Source organism: Lichenostomus cassidix, chromosome 2 (genome assembly GCF_008360975.1).
Source record: "Lichenostomus cassidix isolate B80296 chromosome 2, HeHo_3.0, whole genome shotgun sequence".
NCBI lineage: Eukaryota > Metazoa > Chordata > Aves > Passeriformes > Meliphagidae > Lichenostomus > Lichenostomus cassidix.
The window spans coordinates 47,234,576-47,261,102 of record NC_139482.1 but is presented as its reverse complement, the minus strand read 5'-3'; the positions used below and the strand labels follow the sequence as shown (position 1 = coordinate 47,261,102).

Here is a 26,527-nt window from a genome sequence, read left to right as displayed (position 1 = left end):
TCCACTTTTTCACATCCTCACTCCCTCCTTGTGATGTGGTTCTCCTCTGGATTTTCCCTAGTCTTCCTCTCTCCACCTCTTCCATCTTAATTAAGCCTGCTCAGTCATTTCCAAACTTTCCAACAACTGAAAGTTGTTCGGACTTTCTAAAGGCAGGCGCAAATTCATTTTCCCTGTACTTTATTTTCAGAAATGGATGGATTAGGTTTAGCCACGTGGACCAAATACCAACTTTGCCTCAGTGTGAAAAAATGCCTAATAAGTTTTTAAAAACTTAAAAACTGGGAACAGCATCTAGAAAGGGGAAGTGTTGGGTGGTTGTAACAGGCATCACTACCACCTTTTAACTGATCTATAACTTTCTTATTTTTTTAACATAAAATGTGGGGTTCTGACTTGAATAGTTCAACCCCAGGTTGATAATTTTTTTCTAAAAATAGGGTGCTACTTTTTGCTTATTATTCTGGGTTGTGGAATAGTTGCATCCTAGTTTTGAACAGTTTAACTTCAACTGTTGATATATGATAACCTACTATTAATGATAAATTATTTGTCTGCAGATTTGAGTCACGGGTTTACTGGTGGTGGTGTGTGCGTATGCAAAGAAAGTTCAGATTTACATTGATACAAAGGCAGTAGATAAATAGTTAGATTGTTGTGCGATGATCCTTCACCCTTTATCATTGACTGACAGAAAGTCATGAGATTTCACAGAGTGAAGTCATGCCGTGAAAGGCCAGTGCACAATTCTAGGTGACTTGCATGGTGCGGATGAGTGGTAGACAATTAATCAGTAGATTGAGTTGGGTCCTAAAAAGTTAAAATGGGGTTGGAACTGGGGTGAAGTTGGGATGCCCAGCCCTGCAGGAGTATGAATAGTCCTTAAATTCTATGGAGTTACTAATGTCAGGGGGATCTCTGAAGCCCCCTTGTTGCAGCTGGTCATCTGGATTAATGGTACCAGTTTACCTGGCTAGGGAGGATAAAACTTTCTTAGGAGAGTGGGTGAGAGGGAGATGGACTAAAGTAGACCCCATGTGATGTATTTACTTAGCTATTCTTGTTGGAGACCTGAGGATGGTCATCCTTTTTCTTCCTAAAATAGGAAGGCCTGAATATTTGAAGTCTTACAATGTTGTGAGTAGTAGGACTGGGAAAGCCCTGAACAGGAAGCTGAAGTTTGGTGATTTGAGACTGAAACCTGAAACTGGTAAACAATGCTGAAAAAATCATCACAAAGGTCATGAGTGGTCATCTTCAGCTATTTAGTTCACAGCTCCTTGATATTTCTCCAATAGGTGGTACTCTGTAGTGAGCATAGTTTGTTTTTTTTCCTTTAGGAAAGCTTTTCAACTGTAATAAAAGCAATGCATCCTTACATTTAGATTTTATTGTTGGCTTTGTCAGTGGTAGAGGAACATTTTTTATGTTAGTACTGCATATGTGCCAAATTAAATCTGTTCCTTATTAAATTTTAGATCTGTCCCTTTTCAAATTTTAGACTGGTAATCACTGGTTTAATGGTAGAACAGCATAGATGACAGATTGTCTGTACTACTGAAAGCTATTAGTAGTTTTCCATCTTCCTCCACTCTTTCTACTCCTACAACCCTCTCTTTCTCTATCTACTATTTCAAAAACTTATGAAATCATTTGTTGCTGTGGAAAAACCCCAGCTCGGAGAATATTTCATTTTTCTAAGCTATTCATATATGCAGTGCCAGACCTTCAGGTCAGTTGCCATATTTCTGTATGCAACAATGGTTCATTCTAAAGTAAAACACTTTGTCATTTAATAATACTAGACAGCTAATAATTAAGCATCCTTCAGCACAGCAAAATCCATGTCTTTTAGCACTCCACCAGAAAGGAGATTATTCTTCTATCCTTTCATTGTAATACATAGTTTTCATAGATTTGAGTATCCTTTTATTTAGCAGAATTAAAGTTGTAGATGGTATGTCTCAGTTAAAAAAAAAAAAAAAAAAAAAAACCAAAAAAAACCACTACACTGCCCTTTGCCACTGAAATTCCCTTAATGTTGGGACCAGTGGGAAAAGAGGACTACAGATAGGATTTCTCCTCTCGTTTTCACCTTTACGACCACTAGAGGTTGCTCTTCTCCATTGTTTGCGAGCTTCATTGCTTGTCATTTCGTATTGAGGCCGAAATTTTTCATCAGCTATCTCAGCCATTACTGATTTATTTAGCAGGGGAAGTTTTGGAAGACTAATAATATATATTTATTTCTAGGTGTTAAGAAAGAGTGTAGTTGTAATAGTGACTGTCACTGTCAGTATTTGATAACTTTTTAAGTAAAGAGAGATGGTTGGACTTTCATATGACTGTGTTTGCTTTCGTAAATGCTTATTTGGAAATGTTTGAGACAACACAGATCTTGAGGACCAGTTCTGTCATTTCTGTTTTCACAGAGTAACATTTGTCTGTATAATCCTGTTGGTGTGTATAGGAGTATCACAAGAACATGATCTAATCTCTGGGAGTAACAGCCCAGGACCTCAAATAATACTGATCTTAAACCAATGAAAACATCTAAACTGATGTGAATGTTTGAAATGCATGTGAATGTTATTAATATTGTGTGCACCATCTGTCTTGCTTTCTGCCCTAGCACTCTTGCACTTCCAAGCCTTCCCACTCCTGAACTTCTGACTTTGAGAATCACATCTCACTATTCTGTGTGCCCTTCTACCTACATTCTCTTTCCATCCCACTCCTGGTTTGCTTTTTTCTCTCAACCTGGAAGATTGGTCCAGGGAATGCTCAGGACAAGCAACATCTTCAGAAAAAAAGCCTGCTCCAAACAGATTTGTTAAATTCAGGTAATCCTGAGCATTTATAATACAGCCATATGTAGCCTGTGTTCAAAAGAAATTTCAAGACTGACACAAGAGCAAGTCTTAGAAGTTTTTCTTGCATAGAATGAGTGGGCTGGGGTTCTGAGAAAATAATTATGTAAAAATTGATTTAGTTAGAGCAATGCAGTGCTAAATAAAACATTCCTAAAAATGATCAAATAATTTGCTAAAACTTGCTAAGGCTTTTGAACAGTAAGAAAAGGATAAGCGTTCTGCTCTAACACTTAAAATAATTGTAAAGTATTAGAAACTAAAGATGAGCTGCAGGTCACACAACTAGATTTACCTGTAGATATTTTTCTCAAGTTCCCCTTTGCTTCCTGATGTTTCTGTGAACATTGCTGCTTGCTAATCTCAGGCAGAGAAGAGAGAGAGGTGCTGAAACCTATATGAGAATGATGAACAAAATACATGAAGTACAAGCAAAGAAAAATAGAACAGAAGAGTAAGATATACAAATTAATTGATGATGGTACTAAGACTAACTAATGGTTTTATTAGTCTTTACTGGCATTTGCAGGAGCTGCAATATGCAAGCTAGTTGTTAATTTTACAGTTAATTTTTCTGAATCTATATGGAGATAACTCAGTCTGAAAAGGGATTTTTTTTAGTTTATTTCCTAAAAATAAACCAAAAAAGAAAACTAAAATCAAACTCAAAAGGCTCCATTTCACTTGTTGAAGTCTCCACTTCACTTGTTGACAAAAAAAGGAAAGTTTGAATTTTATTAGAAGAATAATTTAGATTATTTTACAATATGCATCTCCATGTGGAAGCCTTACAGAATGTTTTCTAAGAGAGTACTTAGATCTTCTCTTTACAGTAATACCAAATGTCTGCCAGGATTGGTTTTTTTTATAATTCACCTAAAGACAGAAATACTTGATTTACCTGCTGTATATGGCTTGATATTATTCAAAGTACAGCAGAACCTCATTTTAAAAGAAAGTTGGTAACTAAGGTGTAATATTTGACAGCAGAGGGCACCAGCATCACACCAGATGCCAATTGCTCACCAAAGTTTTTCAGCAGCTCTCTTGCATGGCCACAGAATATTTTCAGCCTTAGAAATAGTAGAAATAATTAGTGTGGCTGTAAAGTCCCATTTCTCAGCTGAATGCCAGCAGATGTTTGATGTTTAGGCTAAATAAAATACCTCTGTGGGTTACTTAATTTGACTTGCAAGTTATGGGTTTTTATGCAGTGCACTGTAAATAGTTTCCTTTCTGGCACTTACAGGCGAGATATTTTATCCCCCCCAAAATGATACTTTTGTCTTGTGTATTAGTGTCTTTCAGCCTTGTGTAGACTCTGTGGCAGGGGTGCTGTCTTGCAGTCTAGGGCTCTTTTAGTTCTTTTCTTTTTTTCTTTTTTTACTCCTCAGGAGTCTCTACAAAGCTGTAAAATCTGAGATTTTATACATGTAGTTACACATCTAATCAGAAAAACTCACATTTAATGCCAACTCAGACTGTGTTCTGAAAATGTGAGCATTAGCAGCAAAGCATCAATCTCTTCTCAAACCTGGGAGGCAGAATACACAAATCCCTCAAGTTTATTCTCCTGCTTGGTACTGTTAGGAGCTCATTGGTGTGTGACCTATTGTGTTCTTTCCCATGAGCAGAATTCCATGCTTCTAGGTTACTGTTTGCCAGAAAAAAGCATTCCATGGTTTCATGCCATGCCATGTGTTTGGTGATAGGCTGTGGAAAAGTAGGGCGGTGCTGAAAGTAGGATTGCTGCAGGTAGAACACAGGACTCCAGGCTGAGGTTTGTAACTCAGAAAGTTCATGCTGAATCTCCACTCTCCATACTGACACTTAGATATGCTGAGATGTTCAAGTCGATGTGTGATGGTGGCAGATATCTTCTCTGGTATAACTTAGGTTATAAATTATGTAACCTATATAATAACCAATAAGCCCCAGGGTTAGTGTTTGATCCACAAATCTCTTCATTAAGTCCCTGGACCACTTTGAGCAGTGCAAGGAGGCATGGCAGATGCCTGCTAGGTACAAGCAGAGGAACATCTTGGTTGCCCTACGTGTGAGTGAGGGTGTAACCCCCGCGAGGGAGGGGGGTGATGTCCTCCAGCCACAGAGGCAGAAGCTGTCAGGGGACTTCACATCTTCTCAGCCAAATGTGATTGCAGGGTGGAATAAGTACTCAAGAATGACAAGATATGAGATGAGTGTTGAAAACACACTTGTGAATTGATTGGTAAATCCAAAGATAGTGCAATTTTTCTTTATTGCCAGACTGTTGTCTGCTGAGTGCTAACAGAAGAATGCAAGAGAATCACTGCTGTTCAAAGGTATGAGGTTTTAAATGGCTGGGAAAAAAACCTGAGAAACTTTTCCTTATTAACAAAAAGGCATTATGTTTCAACCAGGAAAGCCAGACTTTATGACATGTGCAATGGATGACATCTGTGCAGTAGAGAAGCTACTAATTTTGTATAAACTTGGTGCTATTGGTCTGAGCTGATAGGCACAGGATGAGGTGCCTGGGTCATATGCATTTTTATAGTGACCAGAAAATCCATATGTTAAAGCTGCTGTTCTTGTTTACCATGCAGCTGCATGTGATTTCCCAGGATTACTTGTCAGGAGCTATGGGCACCTAACAACTTGAATACTGTTAAAATCAATAAACAAGCCTATTGCCATATGCAGCTGAATTCCGCTTAGCTTCAGTCCTTCCATAGGAGAGCAGAATTAAATTACAGGGAAAAAAAAAAGCCTATCTTAATGGGCCACTGAGCTTCTTTGACCTTCCACTATCAGGTTAAGAATGAACTTAAAACTAACCAGAATGAAATATCTGTGGTGGTGTGCCTGTGAGTGTGAATGAACTGGCTCTCTATAACATCAGTCCTTTTGTGTTTTGATTTTTAATGCTTTCTTTCATGATTTTGTGCTTATTACAAATATTAATTGAAGGAATCGTCCTTAAAATCACTTTCTTAATGAAGATAGTTGTTTTGAGAAGGGAGAATAAAAGGTTGTTTATTTAGTTTTTTGTACCTTTCCAGTATTTTCAATTGTGACCTTGTAAAATAAAAATATCAAACTGTGATTTGAAAAAGCATGCTTCTCTTGAAGAAAATCCATAAATGAAAGTTAATGTACTAATTTAAAATTAGGCAAAATGGAGCATTGCATTTATGGGGTTTTTTTGTTTTTTACGTTTATTTGTTTGGTTGTTTGTTTTTTAATACACTACGTATGGTTTCACTCAATTGTTTTCTTTACTATGTGCATCCCAGTTGTGAACTCATGGGGGCAGGCAAGCTCCACAGGTTTGAATGTAGTTGGGCTGAGTAGTTTGTTTCCAGTGTATCATAACAGAAGAACTGTTTTCTGACCCCTTCACTGGGAGATGGATCTTGGATGTTTTTCTCTGGATATTGTGTACCACACATGTCTCAGAATTTATACAAACACACACACTCACACACACAAAAAAAAAAAAAAAAAAAAGGAGAAACACCCCCACAAAACTGGTCAGACATAATGAGGTCTCTCTTCTTTTGTCATGTGAGTTTCATCTGTTTCACATGACTCAGCGTGGATAGCTGATTCCAGACAAACCCTTGCTTCATATTAAATAATAGTAGTTTTGTGAAACTCTGTAAATTCAATTTGCTGTTAATTACTGAAAATAGTTTTTTTTAAGTCTATGCAATTTTTCAGTGTATGCATGCGTACTAACAGATATGTGTGTTACTTGTGTATATTGCTTTTTCCTCCTCCTCTCATCCTCTTTTTTTTTTTCTTTTGTAAGATTTAAAGGACAGTAAATAGCACAGCACACAAACTATTTAGATTTTATTCATCTACAAAGAGTTACAGACATTCTTTTTGAATATGAGATTTCATTAACTGAGGCCTGAGAAGTAACTCAAAGAGAAGAGGAGAAAGGCACCTTATTTTTAAATAACAAATTTATTTCTCCAAATTAAAACCACCATAATATCTGAATTCTGAATATTTTGATAGTTAAATGTACCCAGCTTGTTACACAGCCTCTACATAAAATCACAGAATAACAGAGATGAGTCTTCTTTTAAGATTTCCTTATTTTTTAAACACATCTCCCTACATTTTGGTGCAGCTCCATCCTCTTTTTGAGGTATGTCTGGAGGAGACTGAAGGCAAAGCAGAACAATACCCAGACATGCAAAACATTTTGTATTTTGCAGCATTTTGCAGAGACCAGCTCTTGTCATAAGAGCTTCATGTTCCTGTAAAGGGAGGAAAAGAAAAATGGAAGTCAAAGAAACTGAAATTCTCTAATGAATGGATCTAATGTTTTTTTTCATTTTTGTGGTTTGTTTTTTGGTTGATTTTTACCTCACTGTTGAGGACAGATGAGGGTATGCTACAGGATGGGCATAGGTTATTATTGACTTAAGGCAGAATATAGACTCAAAGATTTTAGGAAGGATTGGTCCTGTATTCCAAACCTGTCCCTGACATCTACAGAGCCTGGCTGTTTGTGCTCAAGCAGGGGAAAGATTTGACTGTAGAGCTGGTAATTTTGTGCTTGGGAATGGCCATGCAAAGGTAGCTAAGATATCATATATGTTGACAGCTCCTTTGCTGTAAATTGGTTTTCAGCTTATCCTCTGTGATTATTAGAAGCTTGACCTGGTCACAGGTAATAAAAGAAGTGTCAGTGTGTGAACCACAGAGCTCCTAAGTGGTGGCTGGGTTTTCTACCCAGTTCTGTGGGTCTGTATGCCTGGCTGCAAATGCCATTCCAGCTCTGTTTCCTGGAGCTCTGGGACAGAGTTTTCCATTTTAAATTTGCACAGCTGTTGTATCTGGCTGCCAGGCAGCCAGTAGATTCACGTGGCTGATTAATTTTGAGCTGGGGTTTTCTCAGGCACAGGGCTGACTTCTCTCTACTCTGTTTGAGCTAAGCACAACCTGAGCCTTTCCTTTTGCACATGACAGAGGTTTTGGCCATCTTGGTTGAAAATGAAAATCACAAAATCTTTCTACGTAAATATCTAAAGGGAGAGCAAGATCTATCCCAACTTATCTTGTGATGCTTGGTGTTGGTTTTAGGTTCCATTCAAAGCTCACTGTTCTCAAAGAAGTATGGATTTAAGGATGCAGGGATATCCTGACCTACCACAGTCATCGCTGTTAATGAAATTCCAAGAGAACTATAATTCACTGCCCAAATGGATTGTCAATCTTCTTGTTCTGTGCTTGTGCCTACCACAGTACACAAGCATCATATCCTTTACTGGAGATGACAGTTGTTGCAGCAGGATGGATCCTGTTTGGAATTTCACTCTTCAGAGTGATGACATATGAGAGAGGCCACTGCAGCAATTAAGTGGCTGCTTCACATGTGGCTTCCTGTAGATACACATCCTCAGGAAAGTTCTAATGATTACTTTTACTTGATTTACTTTGATTTTACTTGATTGCTTACAATTTAGGTAATTTTTCTTTAAAAGAAAATACAACTCAAAGTTGTTTTAATTAACCCACCTTAAGTTACAGAAGCAAATGTTATGGCAGAAAAGTTAAATTTAGATAAAACTGCCTGAAGTGTAACTAAAACAATCAAATATGCTCGGAGAGCATATCCTAGTAATCTTAGGCTTAGAAATCTCTGATTCAAGCAGCCCAAGATTTGGCACAATTTAATTTTGAAATTTTCATTTTACTTAATGAAAAGATGTAGAGATTCTTTTCTTTTCCTTGCTGATAGGCAATGTAACTCATTTGTTTTGACCATATGCCAGAGTATATATGTACACTCATTAACTATTTTGCATCTTTTCCTTAAGTTTTATAAAAAAATTACTGTTGAAGAGCTCCAAATTTTCCCTGAATTATGGAACCATTATGCTTAAATAATGAGTGGAAGTCACAATCTACCTTACACAACAGGCATTAAACTTTCCCAAACTCAAAAAACGTTTCTCATGACAAAATTTGACTTGGGAACACTAAGTCTAACTAATTGACACATTTGATAGGATTTACAGAGATAAAATTCCTGAGGTAGATATTGATCCTTGTGGGTATGACTTCTGCCTAGTTGCAAACATTTAATCTGTGTTTATTTGCTGTATTCAAGTGTAGATGGATTAATTTCTTTGGCTTGCTGTTCCTGCTAGCACTGTTCACACTGTTTTCTCACATAACTGTCTTCTTGCTAGCTTGATAATTCTCCTGCTGGGCAGGATGAGAATTCGTGCCTTAGATCCTATCTCTATAGGGAAGGCAAACTGCTTCAATGACATTTGTAAAATTAAACCAGTCATCTCCTGACACATTCCAAAGCCATTAAAAAGCCCATATTTATAACAGTAGTTCTTTTTAGGTTGGGGGTACTCTGTGCCAGTTCTTGCTGATGTACTTCATGAGTGTTGTAGCTCTAACAATCCAAAAATGGCTTGCTGGCCAGGACAGGGGTAATATATTCCATGGTGATTTTGTAAGAGCTGGAGCTATCTGAAATGCTGTAGCTTTTGGTTGCTTTCCAGCAGCCCTGGCTGGAGGGACACCTGCTTCACACCCTTTCAGCTGAGCCTCTAGAAAGTCTCATGGGAAGGGTCCCTTATTCCCTGCAGTGGAAGCCATCTGGATTAGCTCACATCTCATCTGGCAGCAGTTTAATCTAAAGTGGACTGACTTTGCCCAAAAAGTCAAGGGAGGACAGGAAATCTGTCTGTTAAATGATCTGGTAATCTCAGCTGTGGAATAGTAATAAGCTAATACGGCTTTTAGTTTCTCTACCCAGTCCAGCTGTGTCTGCAACTGGATGTTTGACTGCTTATTCTGTTTCTCTGTAAGCTTAGTGGGTATGGTGAGATATCTGAAAGTAATTCTCCATGCTGAAAAAATTTAATTGAAATGACCACATCCCACTGATTCATTCTATATATCCCTGAAATAGTACATGACCTGTTACTGCTTGATAACAACATTTGCCCAGAAAACATTACCTCAGTAATAAGAAATCAACAATCTGTGAAGTGCTAAATGTGTATCTAACTTTAAAGTCTGCCCTTATTAACTGAAATAAAACCTGAAAGGTGACTCACAGTTTTCATGCACTGGACAAGACGTGATCACTCTGAGTTAGAGCAGTCATTTTGGATTCTTGTAGGCTTTCAAGTTATTGGCAGCCCGTTGGGCTTAGGATTTTGGAATCCAAAACATTAATTCCATGTAATATAGGTATGTGTAAAATACAAAGAATTATGCAAGAGCTTTTTGTCTTGCTTTGTAATGTGTAATTTACTAATGACTGAAAATGTGTAGTTCTCTTGACATGCCTGTTATGGTCTATTTAGTGATTTTTAGCTGATTTAATCTCACCTCCTTAACATTCAGGTTTTTGCAATTTTTACCACTATTTTATCTTTTCATGACTGGGACAGAGTTCTGATGATGATTTACATAGAACTCTATTGTTCTTTACATTAGATTACATAGTAGCTCAATGAATGAAGGATATAGTGTAGTCACATTATTGCTTTTTTACCTTTTGTACAGCAAATGGTGTGCAGATTGTACTTAAAATTTCTTTGATATTGAGAAGGTTTGGTTTATGTTGGTGAGGTCAAACTTGATCCAGAAAGTCTGTTGCTTAACATGTTACCTAGATAGGAATGAGTTTTTTATTGGAGGGTAACATTTGCAGGCTGTTAATACGTATCCCAAAACTGTCATGACAATAATAACAAAGAAAAACAAACCCCAAAATTTCTGCCTGCTAGTAGAAATAGACAATGTATTTCTAGCTGTTTTTTTGCTAAAAACAGCTAGAAATACATTAGTTAAAGGAAAAACTACCATCATTGTATGCCAATATAATTTATAAATCTTCATGAAAATTATATCCAGTAGGAATATATTGGAGTTCTTTATATGTGGTGGGATAGTGGGGATGCAATTTAAATGAATTGTGCTGAAAGTATCTTAAATGATTTTCTTCATATTCTTTCAAAGACATAGAATTGCTGAGCTTTGGATACTTCTCACTTGAGTTAGATTGGGGGGTTTTTGGTTTTTTTTTTAAATTCAGGAATCCTCCAGATAAAATTTCATTCTAGCACTAAGTTCCGCTGTAAATTAAAAAAATAGGCTTAGGAAGAAAAAAATACCTTTGCATATTTAAAGAGTTATCAAGAGAAAAACAAATCTGCTGGTTCTTGATTTCATTGATTACATAGAGGTTGAAAATTACCAAGTCACTGTTATATCTCATTAAGTCGGATGATGGAAGTTGTGTGCATCATCATCATCATCTCTTTGAATATAGTGCTGTTAAATAAAAAGACAAAAATATTTCCTCATTAAGAATTTTAGCTGACTACCTCTTCACAAATGTTGGGCTTTTTTTAATGTAGCATTTTTCCTTATTTGTAATTCTTGTGTAAACGAACAGATGGGAACATTTTACATGTAAAACTCCACGTTTATTTAGGGAAGGGGTAAATGGTGAGTCTTTGTGCTCGTTGATACTTCTAGCATAAGTTAATCAATTCATAATTCACTGTAAATATCACTTTAAAAGTTCCCACTTTTCTTGTCCTGAGTTCTTAGGAGCAAACATCCATGTACGTACTACTGTGATTTCCTCATTTGATCCAGGGGCTTTTTGTAGAGGTGCTGTAGAACCAGGTAGGTGATTGCTTTCCTTCCTAGCCCACAGTACAGTGGTTTAGATTTAAAAGGAAGGCGAAAATGAGTAAACAAGTAATTGAAGCTGGGAGAAAGAAATTGCTGTCCCCGGTGTTATCTTTGCAGACAGACTGTTCCTTTTTCTGAAAAAAAAAAACCAAAACCCAACATTTTTGAGAGGGGTCATTTGTGAATGACACCATTAAAATTGAATTCTCCTGATATTTGGAAGTTCTTCTATCATCACTTCTTCTACGGTCCTGATTCTTCCCTGGAAACTTCTGATGTGTTTCTGTCATGCCACTTGCAGAAGTGAGGCATGCAGAACAGAGTTTCGCCTGAGCTGCTTTGGGATTTGCAAAACAACTATTACTGGCTCTAGCACCCACTCCAAGCTACTTTCAGGATGAACTAGCATGATTTGGCAACCAATTTACATGGCTGCACACAACACTGGGGCAAAATCTTTGATTAGTTGTCAATATTGTCAAGACAGCAAAATATTTATTTGTTAATGGCTTAGAAATGCAGGGAAATAGAGAGTTTCTGTGCATCAGCATAATCACATGGAAGATACTGTTGTTAGGAATGACAAGGAATGAGTGGTCCTTATTCCATTAGCAATATCAGACAGCACACCATTGCTGTGGACAGGCATCTCGGTGTGAGGACGCATTCCTATGACTGAAATCAAGACATCCTTCAGAGACTGCCGTGGAAGCCAGAAGTAAGACAGTGAAGCCATTCAGGATAGAGAAGGAAACTTTACACAGCTAGAACTGCATCAGAATGCTAGGTTGTCTGAATGTAATTACTGCACTGGATTTCACCAGAATGGCTCTCATATTGTGAAACATGCCATGTGATTTTTTTTTCCAGATTTTTAAGCATAAGTAGACATGATTTGGGGTTTTCATCTTATCAAAAACAATGAAATTTTGTTTTTACAGTATCCTATTAAGTTGGCTAACAAATTCTTGATGCTTCTGTTATGTTAACATGTAGGGCATAAGAACATAAGCTGTTAAATACAATTTAGATGCTGAAGCTAAAAGATGCAAAGATATTATTCAGCCTAGTGGAAAAAAAAATCAAAAATTATCTGAAAAATTTAAGGTAAAAAATCCATTTCATTTGTATTTCCTACCCTTTGCTTTTTATAAAGTGAAAAATGCCATAGATTTTGTGATCTACCAAACAGATCTACCAAACAGATGCAACTAATATGCCTGAAGTGCTGTGTGTTCCATATATTTAATAAATTATATTGTAGATATGGTGTTTGCATACTTCTGAATTATTCACTACGGTATTTTAGATAATTTAGCTTTGTATCTCTTTTCTAAATCCACTCTCAATAAGTTAATACTTCAACCACAAGTAATCATCATGTTAAGAAAAGGCTGATTTTAGGGAGAGGGAAAAAGACGAAAGGGAACAAAGTGTCTGTCATTCCTTTTGAATTTGAAGAATTGTTGAAGGTAATGTATTGTCTCACACATGCAAGAATTGTCTTGTGGATCCTCAGCTATTATCTGCTGGTGTATTTCTATTTAACTCAACAGAGCAGAGCAAGAAGCCCTAGTTATCCTGGAATCCAGCATAACAGAAACTTTCGAAAAACAGAAACAACTGAAAATAGCTGGGTCTATAGGCTTGACTTGGAGATAAAGTAAAAGTGATGGAAAATATGGCTTTTCTGATTGAACGTAGAACTAGTACTGATGGTAAGAGACAAAATGAGTTATCCTTACTAAATGTGGTGAGATTCCTCATGTCCTCACTGCTTTTTGTTGATTTAGAATGGCATAAAGGAATGAACTATTCAGGCAGCAGTAAGTTAGCCTTTTCATTTGTGCCCTGCTTTCATTTTTTACATTGTAAGTGCCAGTGAAATTAGTAGTAGTATTTTAATAGCTGGAGAAATGTAGCTGGGTCTTCAAACTCTCTCTGCTTGTCAGGTATTTATCCAAGTGTACCCTACCTGTGCTATAGCATGGGAGCCAAGAGTGCCTGTTTAGCTCTATGCTGTAGTTCTACTTGCATAACTTTTTTGTGAAACAAGTGCTGTAAAGTTTCCTGTTGACTGGTGCTTCCTATGGCCCCCAGTGGCTTTCCCAAGGATATGTACCTCATGAACCTCATGACACAGTTAAGTATCACACAGTGTTCCTCAGGACTTGTACTTTATGGTCAAAATTGAGATAGTTTCAAATGCATAGAAGGACTTGTAAGATATTCATTCTGGATTGCAGGGGCATTTTAGTGTCTGCTGGACACACTCAACCTCTTTTGAAATGCCCGTTCTGAAATTCTTGAAAATTGTAGGAAGAGATGTTTTCTCCTCCCAGAAGCTGAAGTCTGTGTGGCTTGTGATGTGTGTGAAGCAGTTGTGTACTCATTTTAAATTATTTGACTGATAAATACATCAGTGTGGAAGATGAAAGGCTGAACTGGGGAAATAGCCAATACAATGGTGTTGTCTGTCATTCAGATGAGCTGATGAAAGTGGAAAAAGAAAGTTTAAAGAAGGGGAGTTTAAAGAAGGGAACTCACAACTCAGTAAGACATTGGTTTCCCTTCCTAGACTACTACTACCCTTCTGAAATATCTATTATATAGATCTTTCTATATAAAATCTAGGATTCCAGGCATCCTCATGATTCCCTAATGAGCCTGTGATTGTTTTGCTTGTACACCAGTACTCCTAAGCTGGAAATATACAATCAGCAGGTTGTCCATTCCACCTTCAGACTAATATATTTGTCTACTTTTGAAGCTGCAGCAGGCATGTTAATGTATAATTTTTGCTTTCTACTATTTTTAATCTTTTATGTGACTGTGAATTATTGACTGGCTAAAACCAGCCTATGATACATCTGAAGATAAAAATGGGCAAAAAGTGGAATCACTCATTTCTACCACTTTATGGCCTGACAGACTCAACAGAAGGAAAAGTAGTAAAACCCATGCTTTTATCAGTGAGGTGGGTGGATCAGACACTGAGCACACTGCAGAAACAGAGTAATGGAAGGAATCTGTGCTGATCTTTGCCAGTTTTCTGGTAGTAACTGCACTTTTAAAGTTCCTGTCAGCAGGGTCTTGCAGAATAGAAATGCCATTGCAAAGCAGCTAGGGAAACCTTTCTGTGTCAGAATGATGAGTGGAACAGGAGACATTGCAAAGGTGATGCTGATAAAAGAACATAGCAGAAGGGAGGCATTTTTTGATGGAAATATATAATCTTGGGACTTCTGAGCAGCTTCTTTGGTGTAGCCAGGCAAATATTCATGTCTAAACCATGAACTACATGAAACTTATTCAAATGTGCATTTAATTCCATCCAATCAAAAGATCAACTGGGTTAATTAATGTTTTGGGCAACGGTAGTTTTTTCATGTAGTCTGTGAAACTGAACATCTGAAATATGTATATGCATGTGGAAGCTAATGAGTTCTGGTTATATTTGGGATGTTCATTCATTAATTCCATAGATTAAATTCATGGCTTCAGTATGTAATAAAAAATATAGCTGAATTCCACAAGATGAATCTGTTTAATTTCATATGCTTTTGTTTGAGGCCCTTTGTGTTTAGGAGTCCAAACGATCCAATAGACAATAGCTTAATATAGCTATTTAGTCTGATAGTTTTTTTCTCTTTTTTGTGGTTTACTTGAAATCGTTTAATAGCAGTTGTATAAATAGGTGTTTTAGTGTCTGCTCAAATATCTGTATTTTCATGTACTTTTATTCTGTAGCACCACCAAGGGTTCTATCAACCATGAAAGATCTGGGTGTCTTTTCTTCTAAAGCATTCAGCCTTTGGGAAACTCCATTCCATAGCTGCAGAAATGACTGACATGCCAACATCATAGTGTCTGCATTTGGTTTAAAAGGTCTTTGAGGCCTGGGCCGTTTCCTTGTTTAGAGTTTGCTCAACAGAAAGAGCTCTGTTGCTGGACATTTTTAGACACAGCATGCTGACATGGTGGTCACCAATGCTGGGGAGATGATAGCTTTTGTAAAAGTGCTCATTAAGTGGTCTCACTCTCTTTTTGCAGAATCACGTAAACCCAGCGATGGATTTCACACAGACCCCTCCTGGAATGCTGGCCCTCGACAACATGCTGTACTTTGCTAAACATCACCAGGATGCTTATATTCGGGTAAGGTTTCCTCTTGTTACTAAGATGTTTGCCTCTTTGCAGTGATTATCTCCTGTTTGCAGTTGACTTTGAATAGGAGGCTCAAAATCCTGATAGTATTAACAACAAATTCACGAAGACAAGCCATGTGATACTAAATCATAAGTCTGTAGCAGCTCTGGGAGAAAGCTGTGCAGGTGTCTTGTCTGTCATTATATTCAGAGTCAAATATTCTAGATTTTATTTTTTGCAAATGTTACCTTTTGCTTAGGCCTGCAAAGAGAAGGGAAATGAACCTGTGCCTTTGTCAGATTCATAATGAATGACCATAAACTCGGAACTGAGTATTTATGCAGAATTCTCTGACCTGCTCCATGTGTACCAAAAACTGACTGGTGGGGTTTTTTTTGTTTTGTGTTTTGGTGGGGTTTTTTGGTTTTTTGTTTTTGTTTTTGTTTTTTTTTTTTTGTGGAAAGGAGACTTTGATGATCAAATGCCTTTACAGGTGAAGGAGTTGGCAGTTCCGGAGAGTTAACGTGCTTCCACTAAGACTCCTGCTGTAGGAGAGGTCATGTTTGGAGTAAAATACGTACAAAACATCATGATTCACTTCTATAATCTGTTCCTGACTCCTGCCCTCTCCACTTCCTACATGGGTTATTTCAAGTGTAGTTAGAGCAGGTTATGTGTTGCATCCATACAAGAGGCATACAGCTGAAAGATACCTGCCTCTGAAGAGTACAACTTTTCCTGAACTTTATTGAAATCAAGTATTTGCCAAGCATAAACCTAGCAAGCACAAATGGGAGTGGAGGATAGTCCAGAAAGTCAGTGTCTGGAGTTCATAGGGATGGTTTAATTCCCCAAGGAAAAGTGCACATGCAGACCTGATAAAGAAGGTCATGTATAGGAAGGAGACAGTAGACATACCAATCATTGCCATTAAAAGTTGAGTGAGCTTTTAATGTATGTTATCATATGTTTTTTGTTCAAAATAAATTGGTGTCAAAGCTCTTAAAGGTTTGCAAAGGGCCTGCCAATATCCATGGACATAATACTAGATGATGAAATTGTAGGATTTGCTCTTTAAATGGATCTTTCTCCTCAGTCTGAATCTAGCAATAACTCTTTAAAAAGACACTGTGGTAGTATGCAATACAACAGTCTTTATAAATCCCTGTAAATCCCTGAAATGAAGGGCTATCTCAGGTAATGAACAGAGAGCATGTTTTCTGGATAAACTATGCTGAATAGTTTTTGTTTATAAAAAGAGAATTGGTTACTGTTTCTCATTAAAATTTTATAAGATCTGGACTGTGCTACTTCATACTTCTTCAGAAAAGTCTAAGTTTAGAGAATGCACTTAGTAGAGGTAGACAGTGCTTCCAAATGAGACAGGCATGTTTTAAAGAAGCCTGAAAAAATTGAAGGAGGACAGCAACTCTGAAGAAATAGACCTTTCATTGATATCACTCAATTTTTTCTTATTTTTTTTCATGTTCATGTTGCAAATGCTGTCTTAAAAATTGGATTCAGTGAAGCACATAATTAGCCACTCTTTGGAAAGGATTTTGCTGCTGGCTCAGTCCTGTTTCTATAATGCAGTATTTTTGCTGCTGCATTACTGAGAATTTTTTTTGTTTTGAGCTGCCTGTTTTTATTCCTGCATGGTTCCTGCTAGGAGAGTGCCTGAGTACCTCCTGTATTTCCCTCCTGAGAAAAAGTACACATCCACTAGAAGTGCCTTACAGAGGCACTCTCAGATTCAATTGCTTGCCTAAAGCTTCTTTGGGGACTGTAAATGTGCTTTGGGAGCCTATTGGGCTATCCACCACTCCGAGGACTTCTACTTAGTGTTTATACAGCATTGCTGGCGCAGTAGGAACACCTCTGAGATGATGGTGCTGTGCAACTCCTACAGTGTTGATAGTGTTTGCTAAACACACCTATTTTCTATCTTTCCATCTCCTTGACTTACTAGCTGGTGTACAGCAGTTTCCTGTGGGCCCCGACATGCCTATTCCTTTTGCAAGTCCTTGTTCCACATCTAACATTACTTTTCCTTCATGGCCTTTGGCTCCCAAAGCTCCCACAACACCAATTTGCTCTACTTGTACAGCCTGTTGACCTTGCTTATTTTTTTCAGCTGTATTTCTACTCCTGTACCCTAATAAAATTCCTCCTGTGGTCAAATTAAAATTTCCACAAGAAATTGTTAGCTATAAAATCAGCTAAACACTTGCATACTGAAAAACTTGTTTGACAGGAGCTCTTCCCTTTTCATTGTTGATAATAGGAAATAGTTTGGTTCCTTTGGGGAGAGATTATTTTCAGCTTGGCTCTTAGCAATGCAATTGATTCCTGTGCCATGGGTTAATTCCTAAGCCCCAGATACTATCTCTGCTATGCAGTAATTAGAAATTGAGGCTGAAAATCAGAGCTGGATTTAAACAAACTGGGAATATCTGAAGTTTCCCTGATAGAATGTGGTGTATTAAGCAGAGCCACTATCTGGAAGTAATAATGGTTTAACCGAGTTTATTGACAGTACTGCATTTTAATGGGCAGCACAATTCCCTGCAGTCTGACCTGTGACTTTCTTAGGATGCCCCAGTGGCATGACCTTAGTTCTTGTATTAATGAAAATAATGGATAAGCAGAACTTATAAGAGAATACAGTCAATACATAATCTCTTCCCTTTTCAGTTCTTGTTCTGCCTCTCCTAAGAGATTCTGCTTATAAGTAATTTGCATAATAAATGGATTAGTTAGGTGGGAAGGATGTCTGAAACTGAAATGCCCTTCTGGGGGCTTCAAAGACCAGTAAAAAACGAATGTACTTTAGCACACTAAAGTAGGAAGAGTAGATACAATTGCAATTTGTTGAAAAACATAGGTGTTCAGGAAGAGGAACAGATGGGTAACTTTGCGTCTTGAAAGTGAAAGATGTTTCAGGGTGACAATATGGGTGTCACATGGTGAAGGGGAAAACAAAAATAACCACACTTTTTTTCCCTGTTGTATTCCTTTTTACCTACTTCCCCACAATCCACTTCTTTCATTCACCTTTTTCCCACTGTATGCTTATTCCTGAAATTGCAGTAATATGTTTTCTTTACTTGCTGTCTTCCTTCAGATAAGCACAGAAAATTTCAGTTAACAGATTTTGAATCTCAGGGTTTTGTTTGCCATAAAATATGACTGCAGCCTCCAGTAGAAAGCTTGTTTAGTGAATGGGAAAAAAACAAACGTTTTCTTGGACTGTGTGGGATTGTTAGCTATCATTTGGATTTTAAAAGAGTTTCCTATTGAATTAGTTTCCTGTTATCTTTTCTTTCTCTTTCTTAATTAATTGTCTGGTGCTATCAGTGACTGACATGCACTTGTTTTTTTTCATGTTGCACTCAAATAATCAATCACTATCATCAGATGCTTGGCTTTTTAAAGGTGATGACATAGGATATGGAATACATTGATGGAAGTAATGTTGAATGTCTGCAAGAAATTTTAAAATTTTCCACAGGAAATAATTGGCAGCTTCCCAAGCTCCATAATTATAGGACAGCCAGAGTGTATAATTAAATTTAACAGAGAGGAAAATGATTGGAATAAAGCTTTGTGACAGACAATTTTTTTGTTCTTTTGTAGCAGACAAGTCATGTGTTCCCCCAGTTTCAATTTACTCCTTTCCAAAACTACTTCAGCTTCACATTCTACTAATTTTAAAAAATAAAATTATAAGTTACCACTGAAGACAGAATTTATTCAGTACAGACATCTTGAAATTTTTCTTCCTGGTGACTTGTAGCAGTGTATCTTTTAATCTTTTCTGAGGGTAAGGAAGGTCTGAGGGTAAAGGGGGTCTGGGGAAAAACCTTTCTCATTCTAATGAATTTGGTTTTGATGACTGACAAATTGGTGACTTGTCTATATTTTTCTCCTGTGTTTCTGACCAGCTGTATTCTAGCAGGACTCATTGCTGCTTTGGAGTCAGATTCTGCCTTGAGAAGACACATACTGTGTCTCATTATTTTGTTTAAGCACAAGGGATTGGTGCTTCAGGCAGCAAATGCAAATAAAATTAGCAGCTCTAGGTCTGAGCATTGGCTAGCTACCTATTTTGGGTTCTGTCCAGCTGGCTGCCTAAATTGATGTCCAGTTCTTTGCCCTTTATTAGATTAGTAGGCTCTTCATCTGTGTAGGAAAAAAATATCATTTTACTCTAGCCTGAAATTCAAGTCTCATTTGCAGAAAAGAATGTTTGTCCCTTTTCCTACTGATTTTATCTATTTCATTCAAATATTTGTTTGATATTGCATGTAAAATTTTCCCTATAAAATATTGACGCAAGGGTGGGAAAGCAGAGTTGAGATCCATGCTGAAAATTTTGGCTTATCCACCCCTTGGAATGTTTTATAACATATCCAATGCTACTACATTTTTATGAGTAAAGTAAGATACTTAGTTGTATGCTCTTAGATTTTATTTTCTTGTATTTAAAACAAATTTTAAAAGTTATTACAATGTTCAAAGTAAAAAAAAAAAAAACAAACAAACCAACATGTGGATTTTGGTTGCACCAAGAATTACTTTGATTACCTGAAAATCAGAAGCTGACCTGGTTTATGTCAGTAGTAGAAAATCCCCCTTCCCCTGCATTTTCTAAGCTGATAATTTGGTTATTCACACAGTTGCAGTGCAGGGACACTTCTTCCCCAGCAGCTACATTTGAGGCGGCTGAGGAGGGACCTCTTTTGCATTTGAAGCTTTCAGAAGTCAGAGTGGAGGAGCAGGTGCTGTTTGCAAGTGCCAGTGATGCAGGCAGGAAGATTGCTGGCATCCTGCAGAGACCTTTCAGAACTTAAATGGGTTGAGTCACAGTCAGACTGTCTGCCGTATACTTTCTAACCCATGCAGTTGTTGTATAGGAGGCTGCCTACACATCCTTCCGTCAATTCACAAAGTCTCCTCGTGCCTACTCACTCTATCCTGATCAGATAGGAGGGGTCCAACATATAATTTCAGCATTTTCTGAAATAAAACTGAGCTTGATTTCTGCCATGCTTTCCTCCCCCCCCCTCCCAGAAATGGTTGGAAAAGGGATGTAATTTATTTTTGTTCTGTAGATGGTAGAGAGAAAAGTGAGTTTTGTTACATGAGTCTTCCTGGTGAGTCTTGTGAAGGAATGGAGTTTTCTAAGAGACCAAATTGTTGAAGCCAGGTTCCCAGTCTACTAATATGTTCTTGTCTTTTCTCTGCCAGGCTTTCCATTTTTCTTACCTTCCACTCACATATCTAAATGTCTTTCTGCCTGCCTTTTGTTTCTTCCCAAACATCACTCCATGTTTCTCCTCTACATGACATCACTGAGGGTGATTGAGATGGGTCCCTCTGCAGTTCAAGAGGCAAAATCCTGGAGTGGCAGTTTGCAGCACAAATGCAGAGTTAAGCTAGCACTGAGGAAGAAAATTAATTGTAAGGAAGTCATGGCAGTCTCTGCACAGCACTGTGTGGAAGATGCAGTAGCATCTTACAGTCCTGCATGTGTTCAGATCACTTTCCACCATTCAGAGCACACCTAAATTTTGCCAAGTTCATGGAAGCTGTTGGCTAAATGATGTCTTGATCAAAAGGGCCCAGAAATTGTTGCAAGGCTAGCAACTGTCTTCAAAATGTTATGAGTCATACTATGGATTGTAGCTGTACCAAAAAAAATTTTGGCTAGTTTTTCTGGAGCTACAGTCCCTCCACCTGTGACACTGAGATGTGTATGCATGGGGAGAGAAAACTAGCTCTGGATTGTCATAGGTTTTCCCATTTACTCCATGTCCAGAACATTTCTGATGTGACTCTGGCTGCCAGGCTCATTGTTGTGCTATAAAGGTTGATGTTTTTCTCATATGGCCATACCACAATAATATTAGGGCATCTGTAGGGTCTGTTTTAAATTATGCAAGAAAAGAAAATTCAAAAACTTACTATAATCTGCAGATACTGCAGTTTTCTGCCCTCCATCTCTGCCACCGGTGAGCAAGGAGAGACCTTCAGGAAAAGCATTGCCTTCTAACATTTGTGGGGGGCATGGAGGGAGAGAAATACCTGGCTGGTCGTTTTCAAACTGGACCAGTTCAATGCCAAATCGCTCTCCCATACCTGTGACTCTGCAAAGTGAAGAACACATCCTGATGCTGCTTCTGAAGATGACAGGACAATTGAGCCTTTTCATTTTGAGCCTTACCCATCACACCTTGCAATTATTTGGTTGGTTCTGCAGGGAGTGGCAACGAAAGGAGGAAGATACAAGAGCTACAAGACAAGCCACTGCATATTTAGCTTTAGATGGAAAATAAAAATTATAGTCATGCTTCATGTTAAGGTGTTTGTAAGAAATAAAATTTATTGCTAGGTGAGCACTTGCAGAACCATCCATATTTAGTTTGAGATAGTTTGGCACCAGATTTGCTTTAAAAGGATAAACACATCATAATTTTCCAGAAAAAAGCCCCAGCTTTTGGAAATTTTAAGCCATCTCATGTCATCGGCTCCTTTCTTCGTGTTATACAATATCTATAAAAGGTCTCAACTTTGTTTTCAGATCTTAGTTTAAATTGCAATTCCAGTGTCTTCCAGAGGCAGGCAGAAATAACTGCTGCTTTATATTAGTTTTCCCATGAGAAATTTCTATAATGACTCAGGAATGTGAAGGAATAGTGAGATAAGGGAGAGAGGAAGCAGGGGAAATTGAAAATACAGCATCAGAGGAGACAGTGCACAGTGCAGGGTGTTGGAAGAAGACTGATGTTGAAGCTGAAGCAAATGACAAGCTACCTTAGGAAGGAGGAAAAGTTGGTGATGAGGATGAATGGAAACTGAGTCTGTCTGCACTAGAGTCTCTTACCCTTCTCAGGAAGCTTATCCTAAGGACTTACTTCTTAGCACCTGAATGAGGAGGGAATGGTGAAGCCCACCATATGTGATAAGGAGGCTTAGGAAAAAGAAAAGCAGTATCAAGAAAAGGAAGAGCATCCCTGCAATTTCTGGATATTGAAATGTTGCTTGACCTTTCATTTTGGGTCCAAGGAGGTTTTTATGATCTCTACTAACCAGCTCTCTGAACCTCTTGGTATTAACCTGCAGCAGACTGCTAAAAAACTTGTTCTCTGTTAAGAAAGGATCATTTTAGATAGTGCTACAAAATTAGTCTGTGGAAATGCTCCTTTCTAATAGTGCAGCAATATTCGTTGAATTGCCTGCTCTGGGACTTATTAGAAGTATTAATGCAGCTACAGTGGATCTTGCCCTTTCAGTTCTGTACTTACTTCCTAATCACAATGAATCTCTATTTCATTGCCAAGTTCTGATTTTGGCTCAAGAATCTGAGAATTACGTATGAGTTGTCACGGGCAATATGCTTTGAGACAATTTTGTCTTTAATGGGAAGGCTTAAGGGACTGGCTAAGTCGATATTTCTTCCCAGTGAAGAAGAAATATTTCTGTCTGGTGGTTTCAGCCTCCTGGATTTTGATGAGGAAGCTTTTGAAGATACCTGTCTTCAAAATTTTGCCTTTTGTCAGTCATTAACTCTTAGTTGCAGGTATAAACTTCATTACTGAAGCTGATCCAGACTTTTAAATCCATGGTAGTCAAGTGTGGAAAATCCTTCCCTTAGTCCACTGCCTTCCTGAGGGTCTATTTTGAGTTCCTGAGGTAGTGACAGACTCAATGAATAATTCAATGGAAAATCATAAAGGCACACTGCCATAAATTTAAAAAATCTTTTGATTTTGAGGTTGATGTCTTGTTAGTAGTTTTTTGCACTGGAAAATTTGCATTTCTCCTCTGTGATCTTGGGATGATACTTAAATTTATTTGATTTTAAATTAAAAATAACTCTTAATGTATTTGTTTATTTATTTTTGCATATTTATATTTTACATATTTATTTTATTTGTTATAAGTTTGTTGGTTTTTTTTAAATAAAAATCAGACTTAAATTTTAAAATTTATTTTATGGCCAGTCCATTGGTAGATATCTTGTTGAACCTCATACAGTTGTCCTCATCCCATCCATCTAGTCTGCCAAGGTCCTTCTGCAGAGCCTTCCTACCCTCCAGCAGATCACCACTGCTGTCCAACTTGGTGTCATCTGTGAACTGAGTGAAGGGACACTTGATCCCCTCATCCAAACCACTGGCAGGGATGTTAAACAGGAGTAGACTCAATACTGAGTCCTGGGGTACACCACTTGTGACTGGACACCAGCTGGATTTTGTTCCACAGATACATGGATGTATATAGTAGGTAATTAAATATAATAAAAACTGTACAGATCTGTAGTCTTCTACACATACTTAGCAGGCTACAGAGCTGCATCTGTAGAACCATAAAGACAGTGGATAACTCTGATTTACTAAAAATTTCACCTTACATTTAAAAAAAAAGCACTTTTAAACCTCTTCCTTTCTCTTCTCTGCTAGTCAATTCATCTAGTTCTTCATTTTCTTCTCATTCTGTGCTTCTCCCATTCACTTAATCTTTTTTTCCGTCCATTTTCTGAGCTGCTATTGTTTTGTTCTTGCTTATTTTTTATAGAACATCACTCAGACTTTTCCTGTCTGTCCTCTCTTGGTAATTTTCTTTTCTTTTTCTACTGAGATTTTTGTCTGGGCTTTTTTGCTTTTCCTTAAATAAAAAGATATGATGTTGTTGAACATTACACATTATGGCAGATTTTTTTCTGCCTCATGGTAATGGGCAGTATTGATCAAAGGCCCAAGAGGAAGAGGATCTGCAGAATTTAATAGTCCTGTAGTGTGAGCTCATTTTTGGTTTTCACTCTATAACATGTAGTGTATTCTAAACTACATTTCCATGTTTGACCTACCAAATTCTATACCTTCACAAGGACTGAAGAAAGGAAAAACTGGCAGAAGTAGATTTATTGTATCAGAATAAAGGGCAGCCAAGTAGACCAGTGTCAAGTTAGTGCTGAGGGAAGATGGAATATGAGCCAGCAGTGTGCCCAGGGGCAAAAAAAAGCCAATAACATCCTGGCTTGTATTAGCAATAGTGTGGCCAGCAGCACCAGGGCAGTGATTGTCCCCCGTACTCAGCACTGGTGAGGCCATACCTCAAATCCTGTGCTCAGCTTTGGGGCCCTCACTGCTAGAGAGATACTGAGGTGCTGGAGTGAGTCCAGAGAAGGGCAAAGGAGCTGGTGAAGGGTCTGGAGCACAAGTCTGATGAGGAGAGGCTGAGGGAGCTGGGGGTGTTTAGCCTGGAGAAAAGAAGGCTCAGGGGACACCTTGTCACTCTCTACAACTGCCTGAAAGGAGGTGTTAGCAAGGTAGGAGCTGTTCTCCTCTCCCAGGAAAAAAAATATTGGACAAGAGGAAATGGCCTCAAGTTGTGATAGGGGAGGTTTAGTTTGGATACTAGGAAGTATTTCTTCATGGAAAAGACTGTCAACGATTGGAACAGGCTGCCCTGGGGAATGGTGGAGTCACCACCCCTAGTGGTATTTAAAAAACACATAGATGAGGCACTCAGTGGTGGACTTAGCAATGCTGAGTTAATGGTTGGACCAGATGATCTTAAAGGTCTTTTCCAGCCTAAATGATTCTTTGATGCCTGGAGTTCTACTGCAACATCCATGGTCTCTGCCTTTAAATAATTGTTTTCCCCAAGCAAAATTTAACCACTGTAGCTGCTGATTGTGAAACGTCTGGTGGATCTGCAACTCACTGTGGATTTGTGATGGGGAGGAGGAGGAAGATAATAGGGTGGAGCACTTAATGAGCATAAATGATAGACCTCCATCTGAAGGAAGGCTGTGTGGGCTTGCAACTTCCTCACAACATTCCTTCCATTGGTAAAATAACTGCTGTGATAGAAACGTGACTCAAGCCAGGAGTGTGCTCTATAGATATAAAAGAGAATTTTCTGTTTTGAGCTGTGTGTTATATTTCTTTCCCTGGTATTGTTTTCACCAGTTTATGAAGTGAACATGTCCATTCCCTGCTTATTTCTCCTCCGTAACCACAGTGATAAAGGAAATAACATTAAAATCATGCCCTTATCAGCTCTATTTATAGCATTTTACTTTGGAACAGGATATGAGTCGTGAAGTCGTGAAAAGAGTATTACAAATATAATAATGAATGTTGTAAATCTCTTGCCAAGACTAGGAATGATTTCTCTCTGGATATTTATAAGAACCTCTTTTTTTTTCTTTCCCTTTTTACTGTTCCTGTTTCTTGCAGAAGATCCATATCTGTCAAATTTTCCTGCAGATATTTAGATCCGGTAAAGGGCTGTCCATCTTCCTTTCTTAAGGAAATGTAACATGGCATTGCTGCTTTATTTTGTACAGCAAATGCTAAAAAATTGATGCTTGTAGAGAGTGTGTCTGAGGATCATTTCAAGACTGCTTTACATATTGATTACTCAAATTGCCATTTAATTTGCTGTATAGCAATACACAGTGCCTTAACTATTTCTCTGGCATTCTTATTGATTGCTGTAATTCTGCCTTACATTATATGCATATATGGTGTCACCATTAAATATTTATGTGCTCATGAAATGTTAATATGTCGGGTTAATGTGAGACTCAACAAAGTGCATTTGCCAGAAGCGAGCAGGAATACATCCCAGTGCTTCCCTTTCCCTCCCCCTTGCCCTTTCAATTTGCCTCTCCATTGATTTTATTGCCAGTGTTTCTCTGCTGTATCTGAATCTGTGTCGAGGCAACCCCCTGCTCCTGCATGCAGATTTTATGTTTTATTATGTGAGAGATAAAACAGGGTAATAAAAAGAACAAGAGAAGTGATCTTGGGGAG

General features: G+C 37.9%; 1 protein-coding gene across 4 annotated transcripts in view; it reads left to right on the top strand.

Annotated features, from left to right (window-relative positions):
• ELMO1 (engulfment and cell motility 1) overlaps positions 1 to 26,527 on the top strand; it is a 303,034-nt gene that overhangs the window by 128,190 nt on the left and 148,317 nt on the right. For all 4 annotated transcript variants that reach the window (XM_085051421.1, XM_085051418.1, XM_085051420.1 and 1 more), the window contains one exon: positions 15,603 to 15,707. In XM_085051421.1, coding sequence (XP_084907547.1) covers positions 15,603 to 15,707 — 105 coding nt within the window. The remainder of the gene's footprint in view (positions 1 to 15,602; positions 15,708 to 26,527) is intronic.